Here is an 11,257-nt window from a genome sequence, read left to right on the forward strand (position 1 = left end):
AAAGGGAAACGTAACTTCCCTGAATTGCCACAGGTCCTTCCTAAAAATTAAGCCTGTGTTTAAGTATCTTCAAAGTTATGGAGGTCCTTGGAAAAGATGAATTAAAACATATTCAAAATTAAGATGAAATATCTGGCTAGTTTAAATAGTCTAATTACAAGTAGAAGAGGATCCATTGTCAAGTCTTAAGGAACCATCCTCAGATTTCCCAAAGCTACCCGAGCTGGAATAGTCCATACCCCTAGCTGGTTGGAGCTTAATTTAGCTCCCTTGAAAGCCTATCCTTTTCATGAGTTACTTCCATTGGCTCCAAAATCACCAGAGGCACACTCTCTCCCTCTAGTGGCTAAGCATTCAGACACTTTACAGTTGATGGCCAAGAATGAGGGATTTAGGCAAGGGGCAATGGCTCCCAAATTTTAGAATGGCAAAGATCATATAACCACTTGTGAGAATTAGACCAATTTGGAAAATTTCTCCTGTTTTTGACGTCTTTGTTTCTTTCTCATTTGCAGATCGTGGTGTGTCCAGCTCACCCCAAAGAAGTCAAGATTATGTTTACACACTAAAACCAGGGGTTCTAGTTCGTCCTCTGCAGTTGAATAATCCTGGCTCTGAGACTCACAATTGTACTTATAGAAAGGAAACTTTGTATAAACTAGTAATTCACTGTGTTCACAATTTTTCTCAACAGTATTTTTATAGTGGTTAGAGGGTGTATTTATTTCCGTCCTTTGCTGTAACTACACTACACACATTTTAAAAGTATATATATGGTTATACTATGCATAAAAATGTATCACTAGGGAAGTGCAGTACCATATAAATATTCACTTTAGGGAGTTAGTGAGGAGATGGGGAGAAAACATACCCATACCCACCATTATTCAAATAGCTGCTTCTTTCTCCTCCTTTCTGTCCCATCCTATCAGAAACTGTGCCTAGCTAGCACCAACCCTTATCTTAGCACTTTGCACATTTCTTTCATTATACAATTTGTAAATATTTTTTGGTTGAGTTTTAAAAGAAAATCTGTCTCCCCCACTAGAATCTTTTTAAGAGCAGAGATTATGTCTGTCTTGCTAATAACTGTTTTCTCAGAACTAGCACAGTGTTTGGCATGTCGGTACTCAATAAACCTTTACTAAATGGATGAATGTGGAGCTAATCACATACTCACTTGGCTTCACCTTGAAAACTTAACTGTTATTAAGGGACAGAAAGGGTAGGATAACAAAGATATTCTAATTCCATAAAGATTTTGGTCAAGTCTTGGCTCGTAAGTGATGTTATAAACATCATTAACGAACGTTTACAGGTCAACTCTCTGGCTTATGTTTACATGAAGAATGTGAATACCTTGATAGATAATATAACTTGTACAAATATAGCGGGAGAGTGGTTAAAATTGTACATCAAATATGATTTTGAGTAAAATACGTTTATGTGACCGCTCTGTTTCATAAACAAATTATTTCGTGTTAATGCCTGATAATTTATAAACTAAGTTGACTAACAAAGAATGCAACAGATTTAATTCTGTAATCACTAAATGCAATTAGCAAAAGAACATTTTTAAAAGGCAGTGTAGCTTAAAGGTACATTATGAAGTATTTTGTTTTCTTTGGGTGGCTTATTTTATCTGTGTTAGATTTTAAAGCCCTAGTACCCTTTAAAGAAATTTTAATAAAAGTGAATTTGACAAAAATTTGTTCAAGGAATTCATTCCATGTTTTTAACTTTTGATTTTGTTTTTAGCAGGGGGGCAAGAGGGGACAATTCTAAACATTGCAATACTTTCCTAATATTAAACGAGAAATTTTTGGAAATTAATTATATATTAATTATTTTTATTTAGATGGCTTTGTTGTGCAGGTATAGAACGTGATCACCCAAAGTAGTTTCCCTAAAGTAACTTAAAATCCCTGAAAAAGTTAAAGTTAACAAGCACACAGACACAATGTTTTAAAACTGATTGCTTGTTGTTTTATTTTTGTCAGGTGTTGTTCTCTTTGAAGTGGTGTTCTCTTTTAAGCGGGATATGGAACAATGGTCTCATAGTCTCCTGTCGACCTACATTGGCACTATGAAGAAGCAAGTAAGCCAGAAATAGAACCATAATTTCAAAGAAAACATTCTAAGATACCAAATTCAGTTCATAAGTAAGGCATATTAATACCTCCCTGAGTACATTGATAATCTGGGGTCTGTCTGGGTGGCATGTAAGTCCCACATGATAAGGGTCTTATTCCATCCACCCTGAACAGTAGTTTCTTTTAACAATTCTTAAGAGTGTCACTTTGCAATTAGATATAAGGCTCTTGTCAAATACCCATGTCCCTAGAAAAGGTAACATTGTGACTTAAATTCACACTTGGATAGAATAATATCAGATTTCTTCTAGAGAGTACGTTTTGATGTAGAGCAGACAATAAGTTAGTTATCTCTATCCCAAATGAGAATTATAAATTGTGGGAATTAAACTCATACCAACGGAGCGAAGACTGGAGAAGTTTCTGAATAAAAATGAAAGTACACATTTTTAAAGATGCCATCAGAATATATCATAGTTGCTTTAAAATGCAGATGTTTCAACATTTGAGAAAATGACTTCTATTAATGCAAAAATGAAGGAACTTTGAGCTGAGTCAAGTGTAGATAGCTGATGCACAAAAAACAACTCTAAAAGGCATTGAGGAGAACATTCTTCTAAAACACCCTAAAATTTATGAGCACAAAAAGTATAATGAGGTTATTGAACTCTCCAATAAAGTTAGCACCAGAGAAGAAAAAGATGATTCAACTTTCTGAAGACACAGCTTACAAATTGGATAATAATAAGGAGAACACATTGTCTACTGAGCATTAATTTAGATACAAGATAATAAATACCCTCTGGGGATAAGAAGGAAAACCAAAAATGATCATTTGACTTTGGAATTAGTAAGTGAAATTAAGGCATATTAGTCTACAGACCTATAATACCAACAATCAGATTCTGCTAGAGATATCCATAGTCTAAAACAGATGACAGGTTACATCTCAAGGGAAAGACTTGGTAGTTAAACCAGTGCCAATAGGAGTGTGAACCTGTTTTGTTTTCTTTTGTTTTTTAGACCTGTGAAAAGCTCATGGGATTACATGTCCAGTTTTTGTGAGAAGCCTCAACTCTTTGTAAACCAAAATTCTTTCACAGTGCAGCCGAGTCTAATCACATGTTTAAACAATCCTATATAGACCGAAAAAAATAGAAGAACACACTACCAACAGAAAGTGAAGGAAAGAATCCTGGGATTCAACCTTCCCCCTTTTTATGGCCAGATGGTGACAACTTTAGGAATTAAAAGCCACACAGGGATAGAAATGGGAAGCCGTTTCCTGCCTGATAAGTCTGAAAGACGGCTGTGGTTTGGAAGAGGGAAATTAATCAAAGAAAGGTCATTTACAGGTAGTAAAGTCAAATGTCACCTCCCCCAATTCTCATGACTTGTGGTTTAGAGAAAGGTTAGCTTAATATAGAGGTTAGTGTGGCATTCTGAACTGTCTCAAGACATGATAGATGAAGATGAGAATAACACTATCAGTATCCCTCCCCCTAACAGCTATGTTCAGGCTTCAAAAAGGTATTTAAAACTTGACGTCATGGTGAGGTACTAGACACCTGGGGAAGTCCCACTTAATAGAATAAGGATATCATCAAAAGTCCTATAAACTGTATTCCATAAACTGCCTCATTGAAAGACTATGTTTTTGAAATAATATCGTTTTTGAGAAATCCTTATGCAGAATCTACAGCACTTTAGATTGATGATAAAACTGATTTCCGTGGGACTAGCTATATACCATCATTACCATTATAGGCATTTACTTTATGCCAAGCATCATGATAAGCATGTTACATTATCTCATTTAACCCCCATAGTCATTTTCAATATAATATTAACCCTATTTTTTACATGAAAAAATTGAGGTGTGAATACATTATTCATCTTTTCAGGATAGCATAATCTCAGAGCTGGATTCAAAGACATGTCTTAAGTTCTAAAAATCCCATAGTAATACCCACCATGATGTATTTAGCAATCATACAGAACTGTTGCTGAAGTTAACTCCAGCCCTTTGGGTAACTACTGTCCAATATTGAACCACTTGGAAGAAAACCCAAGTGTCCACGATGTTCTTAGAAGTTTATTCAAATGTGGTATCAACATAGAACTCCACCAAACCCAGTGCCTATCTGCGAAACATGACCTATTTGACCTCTAATACTTTAACATTAGGTATTCATCAGTACCTTCTTTGAGCTCTTCTGAACAAGTGAATGACCTGAGAGAACCACTGAGAGTGAATTAAAAGATAACCACCCCATAAGAAATTGAGTGTCAATTAATGGTGACAAAGAGATAGAGACAAGATCTTAACTTTAAATTCTGGATCACCAAGCATATTTGCACTTTTGTTTCGAAAGAGATTGCTTCTGATTCGTTGCTCCCAAAAACAAGCATCACACTCCTTCCTTTTGTAGACTGACCTCACCTATGTGTGCAAAGAATGAATGACTGAGTTTGTGTAGTGAACATTGTGATTTTAAATGGTTATGGTATTCTTAAATGATATTTTGAATTCAAGAAACAGATTTTTTTCTAGTGGAGAGCAACTCTCGGCTTATAGTAAAGGTCAGTTTGAACATTTTGCTAGGATCCATTAAACAAAGCCTGTGAGATTAGGATTTTTCTCTGTTTTAATTTACAAATTGAATACTATAATAGAGACATAAATGTACACTGTTTTAATTAGGTTTTCCTATCCCACTCTGCATAGGTAATAAGAGTTACATATTTGTTTTCTCATAGCAGGGTTTTTTTTTTCCAAAAGCAACAAGAAATAATACTTTGATTTGATAACAGAGATACTATTTATGAGGGAAGCTGATTGGTGGCTTTGGAGGAAATTTGTTTCAGGACATTTGGAATAACCTGTCCAAAGGCAGAAGAGCTTCCCAAAACATCTTGAAATAGCCAAAATATGAAACGAACAAAGGTTCTGGTATGTTCATAATATATTCTTTAAAAAAAATTATTTATTTGAGAGAGAGAGAGAGAGATGAAGGGGGGATGTGGCTGGGGGGGAGGGACAGAGGGACAAGCAGACTCCCTGCTGGGCACAGAGCCGGATGGGGGCTCCCTCTCAGGACCCTGAGATCATGAACTAAACTGAAGGCAGATGCTTAACCGAGTTACCCAGGCGCCACATTTATAATATAGTCTTAAAAATAATCAGACATCTTCTGATACTTATGTTCGAGAATAAATGCCTAACAGAAGACTTGTTAAATAGGAATCCTGTTTCTTCACAATCTAATATATCTGAGAGAGGGGTACCCTTCTCCCAAGTCTTTGGGAATATTGCTTTCAGAGTTCATTCCTGATGTAGAGGTGGACAATGCAGGCTATAAGGCCTGATACCATTAGACAGTCTCTCATACGCAGAATGCTTTGATCAATTCCAAACCCAACATTAGCCACTTGGTGTCATTTTCCCTTTCCATGTCATTTTCCTATGTGGAGAGAGTATACTCAACAATTGTTTACCTTTTTATATAAATGATGTTTCTAGGTTTTTATACAGCCATGTTTTATAAGTTTAAACATTTTTAGTTGTCCTAGATGCACCTATAAACTTGAATTTCAGTAACCCCACAAGGCTAAAGGCCAGGTCCTGGATAGTGAAGCTCACTAAGGTTATTCCATTTTGCACGTGCACATGACCCTAGTCATCTGGCCAGACTTCTCTCCTGATCCTCAAGAATATCATGGTCTCATGATATGGTCTCCTTTTGCCTGTTTTAGAACTTCAATGAATCCTTCAACCTCAATCAAGTCAGGCTGCTTAAGGAGATTCATGAGGGACAACAGCATGTTTGAGATAAGCTACCTAAACAGAACGATGCAGAGATCTGAGAGGAAAATCAGTAGATCTAAGAATAAAGGAAGAGACCAACAGCAACAAATGCTGCCTGTAGGAATGACAGCAGAAAATAGATTGGAGTCATTGAGGAGAGTGTGAGGAAATAGGCTGTGAGTATAGAACAATAATTTCGATGAGTTTGGCTATAAAAGGAAAGACAGTGGCTAGGAGCTGGAGGAGAATGTGGGGTTGAAAAAGGTTTTGTTTTTTAAGACTTCAACATGCTGATCAGAAAGTGTCAATAGCAATTTAGAGATTGGAGATAGAAGAAAATTGGTGAAGGAAGGTCCCTGAAGGGACAGGGAAAAAAAATATCTAGAGCACAAATGAAATAATTATATCTCTTGTACGGAAGAGAAACAAGAAAGGATGAGTACTTGCAAAGTCTGTTAGTTGATGTGATAGAAGTTGGGGAGGGTTTGATGAAGGTGTCAGTGTTATTTACTGAGATTGAAGGGAAATTTTGCTGTATTGAAAGTTTAACAAAAGTTAATAAGCTTGAAATACTTGCTATGAAGAATGTAAGAGAGGGTAACTTAAAATAAGTATATGGAAAGATTGATGGGCAGAATAGAGGAACCAGTTGAGGCTGGTGACAAATAAACCATCCATATGCTTGATGCAATAACTTATAGGTGAGCTCACAGACCAGGTATAATAATCTTGAAAATATGAGCAACAGGATTGACCCAGTGTAGAAATTTCAACAGGTAGGGAGATTTAAGACCCTAAATCAAAAAAATTGAGTTTAATGAAAAGAAATAGAGTAATGGTCTATTGAGTAAGCTTTATAGAGAAGGATACCAACTGATAGGGTGCTGATCAATACAAAAAGTAGAGTGATATAGAGTCCTTGAGTCCCAGTGAGGTTGAAGAACTTGTCTAAAAGGGAATGCTGAGTGAGAGATATGAAAGTATATGGGACTTTGAACAGATATTTGATATTTCTGTTGAATAAAAAATGCCAGGATCCAGAATGGAGATTGAGAAGTCATGACTTCTAGGGGTTGGATTATCAGAAAAGTGACAGGATAATCAGGAGATTACCTTGGGTCTTGGAAGTAGAGGAAGATACTGAACTACTTGCTGAAATCTTTGAAGAGATAGTCCCTGAAAGGCTGATAAATAACAGCAAAGAGGAAGAATAGTGAGCAGGTAGCAGTGAAGGAGGGACATCAGAATAACTGTAGTTTTACACAAAAGTGTAAATATTCTGAAAAAGTGGTTTGAGTTGTATAGGGGATGTTGATCCTGTTTTCTAACCCTGAGCTAGGTGAATTATAGGAAAATGAGTGGCCTTCTATTGAGAGGACTATAGGTAAGGTGACCTTAACATCTATTTTGTCAGTAACAGTCCCAATTTACACCTGCAGTCCTGACATAACTATTAATAGTGCCCCTCTTTCACTTTTAAAAGTGTTATGGTTTCTATGTTAAACTACATGTTCACCCTCTCTTAAAAGGGAGTCATGGCTTTAATGGAGAGCCCTTTCATTTAGGAAACAAATATTTTTTTTTAATCAATGAGAGGATGTAGGATGGAATTTCTTGCTTGTTTTGCTTGAGAAAGGAGTTCCAGGGACCATGGTAAGAAAGTTTTGAGAGAGAAAGGAGCAATGTTATACTGAATCAGAGCAGACCACAAACAGTGGTTGACTTGAGAGTGTGGAATAGATGAGTTGGCCTCACCTGGAGCTCCCATCTTCCATTTCGATTTCCTTATCAACCTTCTGATTCCTTTGATCTGGAATCAGATTGACAGCCATGCCTTCAGAGGTTAAATATGCCTATCATTATTTATATCTTTACACTGTGGCCAGAAATTGTAGCACTGTATTCCAAGGTGAAAGATTCACGAGGCCTAAACTGCTACAGATCATGGCCATACAATGGCTCCTAATTAAGATGATAGCCTCCTAACACTTGCTTCCCCTTGCACTTTTTGAGTTCTCTTTCTTTGGAGTTTTGGCAGATTTGGCTTCCTCTGTCAACTTCATTACTTACTTAAAAATCAGGGTAAGAAAACAAGGCACTTTCTGACCTCTGGATCTTATGAAGACTGGTGTCTCATCAAAGTCATTAGATTTTGCCAAGCATTGTATACTGAGAGCTGATGATGAAAGGAGTAGAGTACTTTAGTCAGTAATAATGCCAAAAACCAAATAGTAATGGCCAATCTTGCAAAAGCAAAGTGTTCTTACATCTCTAGTCATGGCCATAGGCTGAAATGCACTTTCAAAGACCAGTATAACATGTAATCATATTGGAATTCAAGATTTTTTTTTTGTAAAAGAAATGGTTACACTTCCACTTGACACAGAAATCCACATTACAACATCTTCGTAGGAGACCTGTACGTTAATGAAGTCATTTGTGTTTAAGTCTGTAAATAATATACTGCAATACAACTGAGGCATAAAGCTTATTGATGTAGCTTATGGAAATATAGATAAAGCCATTTCCCTGAGTTACGGACATTCTTCATTCACCATGACAAATAAATATATAAGTTAAAATGAGTGGTTTTTATTCACTTTCTAAAAATATTCATTCCAATTTACAGACTGTTCAGAGGAATCCTTAAAGTACTAAGCTTGCAGCATCAATTTAAAATACAAATCATTTATTTAAAAATCTATATAGTTTTTCAGAACTGCCTCATGATAAGAATTCAGCCTAGCCTCTTAAAATCATGGTTCACAAGCTTGTTTTCTGTACCTAAGCCATCCACAGGTTTAATATTTTCCTATTTAGTTGCATCAGTTCAAAATATTCCTACTTAGTTAGTTACATCATTCCTTGCTTGAAAAAATTCTAACGAGCACTTACTCCCTTACCCCAAGCTGCCCACCCCATCCTAGAGAAATATCAGAGTACTGGAAGTGTTGTAGCAGTTGGAAAAATATTTCTCTAGAACAGTGTTTTTCAAATGTCAGATTGTAACCCAATAGAGGGCTATATATTTAGTGTGTCATAACCAGCATTTTTAAAAAATGAAATGGAATGGAATAGAGTACATCACATACAATAGGGATAAATAAAAAGGTAAACTTTGATTTTACAGATACGCAGGATCTACCTACTGGGTCACCACATAAAATGCATGTTTATCCCCTATGGATTGCATGGTCAAAAACAGATTGAAAGCCACTGTTTAAGAAAACAGATGAACAAATTGAGGTCTATCACTTTATCAGAATACTATATAGCAGTTATATAGACCACTACATATCAACATGGACAAAATCCAAAATATTATGTTGGGTGAAATAAGTCAATAGTCAAAGAATTTTCTTACGTTAAACATTGAAAATTGTATTATGTATTGTTTATTTACATATGTGTGTGTGTGTATATATATATATATATATATATATATATATATAGTAAGAGTACAATAAAATGGAAAAGAAAGATACCACTTTCAGAATAGCAGTAAAGCTGGGTTGAGAGGGAGAAAGATAGGAGGTACCTACACTGTTTGATTTCTTTCTTTTTTTTTATCTTTTTATTTATTTATTTATTTTTTAAGATTTTATTTATTTATTTGACAGAGAGAGAGAGATAGCCAGCGAGAAAGGGAACACAAGCAGGGGGAGTGGGAGAGGAAGAAGCACGCTCTCAGCAGAGGAGCCTGATGTGGGGCTTGATCCCAGAACACTGGGATCACGCCCTGAGCCGAAGGCAGATGCTTAACGACTGAGCCACCCAGGCGCCCCTACACTGTTTGATTTCTTAATAAAATTCCAGAAGTCTGTTTTCCTCTGATTGTACTGTTTTCCTCTGATTGAGTCACTTCATTTCTCTGAAATTTGTTTCTTCACATACGAAATGAAAGAATACAAGAGAATGATCAAAATGTCCAGCTGGAAGGAGAGATAGAATTATATAATGAAGCTGTGTTTTAATCATGTAATATTCGACCCATAGAATTTAAATGATTTCTCAATATTACCAGCTAGTTAGTGGTAGAACTCAGGATAAATAAGTCAAGTCATCTAAAATCATACTCTTTCATCTTCTACCATCTAACTGCCCTTGATGAAAGAGGAAAGGACATGGCATCATTTTATCTAGGATGATAAAGTCAAGAGATCACCATTATCCTCACCTTCACCGTATAAAATGGGCCTAGTGACCAACGGTTCTTCTAGCACTACTAAAGCAAAGAGTGAAAGCTTTGAAAAGGCCAAAATTTAATTAAAATGTGTCTGTTTATTGTTAAATACTAAAAGAAGTTACCATCTCTGGTCTCAGGTGACTTTTCAGTTTAGTTTAGCCACGTCTTATTTTAAATGATTAGTGGTAGCCATATCTGGTCTCCTGTAGTTATTTGATCTATAAATCGGAGAATATGAAGGAGTTCTGTTCAAGACTGATTTGTAGTTATTGGTAGAAGTTGATTAGTGATTGCCCCCCCCATACTTCCTAAAAGAATTTGAACTCATTGTAAATTCAAAGAACAATAAGGTGAAAGACTGCAAATAACATGAAAGAAACTATGAAACAAAGGGGAAAGAAAAATATCAAGAAATTCTGGTGATGAAAAAGCCACAATTGAACACAAAGCTTACTTCTGAACTCATAGTAACCAAACAAAAGAGGAAATACACTAATTGCTCTAATTATCTAGGAAGTCTGTGAACTCATCATATCAAACACACACAAAACTTCCCAGCTCAGTGCTCCAAGAAGAATTTGACCCAGCTGATACTGACAAAAGTGTCATTGGTGGTACAGGAATCAAAAACCTTCAATCTGGAAAGCCTAGGGTCAAATCCCAGCTTTACCACTTACTGTGTTACTTAATAGTTGGACAAATTTCTTAATATCCATTTCCTCATCTATTAAAAGTGGATAGTAATAATAGAATTCGCCTCATAATTTTTTAATAGGATTAAGTGAATTAATATTTGTAACTGATCAAATCAAGGCTGAGAACAGCCCTGCACCCTCGTAAGGGTTATATTGTATTTCTTTAAGAAATTAAGCCAGCAAATCATCTGAATAGCAGTTTTTCAAAGGACATTCTTAAATTAGTGTGATTACAGTTAGTAGTTGATTAACAACCTGACTGTTGTTCTTTCCCTTATTTTTCTATTGATTTCCTTCCCAAGTTGTAACATCTTTTTTCCATTTTTTTAAAAAGAAAAATCAGAAAAATAAACATATTCTCTGACATGTGGATTGGAATACACATTTCTCATGCTTGTTTTTCAAAATGTAGTCCTCCTAATAAAATATATCAGATTCAGGGTTTGTTTTTTTAATACAGAGCTCAGCCAACTAT

The 11,257-nt window shown here is 35.7% G+C and overlaps 2 protein-coding genes across 5 annotated transcripts in view; one reads left to right on the plus strand and one right to left on the minus strand.

The window, feature by feature from the left end:
* Positions 1–1,702, minus strand: part of IKZF2 (IKAROS family zinc finger 2) — a 155,237-nt gene extending 153,535 nt beyond the window's left edge. For all 4 annotated transcript variants that reach the window (XM_044381200.3, XM_044381198.3, XM_048214227.2 and 1 more), the window contains exon 1: positions 1–1,702. This exon is cut by the window's left edge and continues 1,505 nt beyond it. The gene's annotated coding sequence lies outside the window, so the exon portion shown is untranslated.
* Positions 1–9,732, plus strand: part of LOC123000687 (uncharacterized) — a 13,036-nt gene extending 3,304 nt beyond the window's left edge. Inside the window, exons 4-6 of the mRNA XM_057316072.1 lie at positions 516–629; positions 2,001–2,098; positions 9,522–9,732. Coding sequence (XP_057172055.1) covers positions 516–629; positions 2,001–2,098; positions 9,522–9,605 — 296 coding nt within the window. The 3' untranslated portion in view covers positions 9,606–9,732. The remainder of the gene's footprint in view (positions 1–515; positions 630–2,000; positions 2,099–9,521) is intronic.
* Positions 9,733–11,257: the final 1,525 nt, after the last annotated feature.

The sequence above is a fragment of the Ursus arctos genome, unplaced genomic scaffold (genome assembly GCF_023065955.2).
Source record: "Ursus arctos isolate Adak ecotype North America unplaced genomic scaffold, UrsArc2.0 scaffold_1, whole genome shotgun sequence".
NCBI lineage: Eukaryota > Metazoa > Chordata > Mammalia > Carnivora > Ursidae > Ursus > Ursus arctos.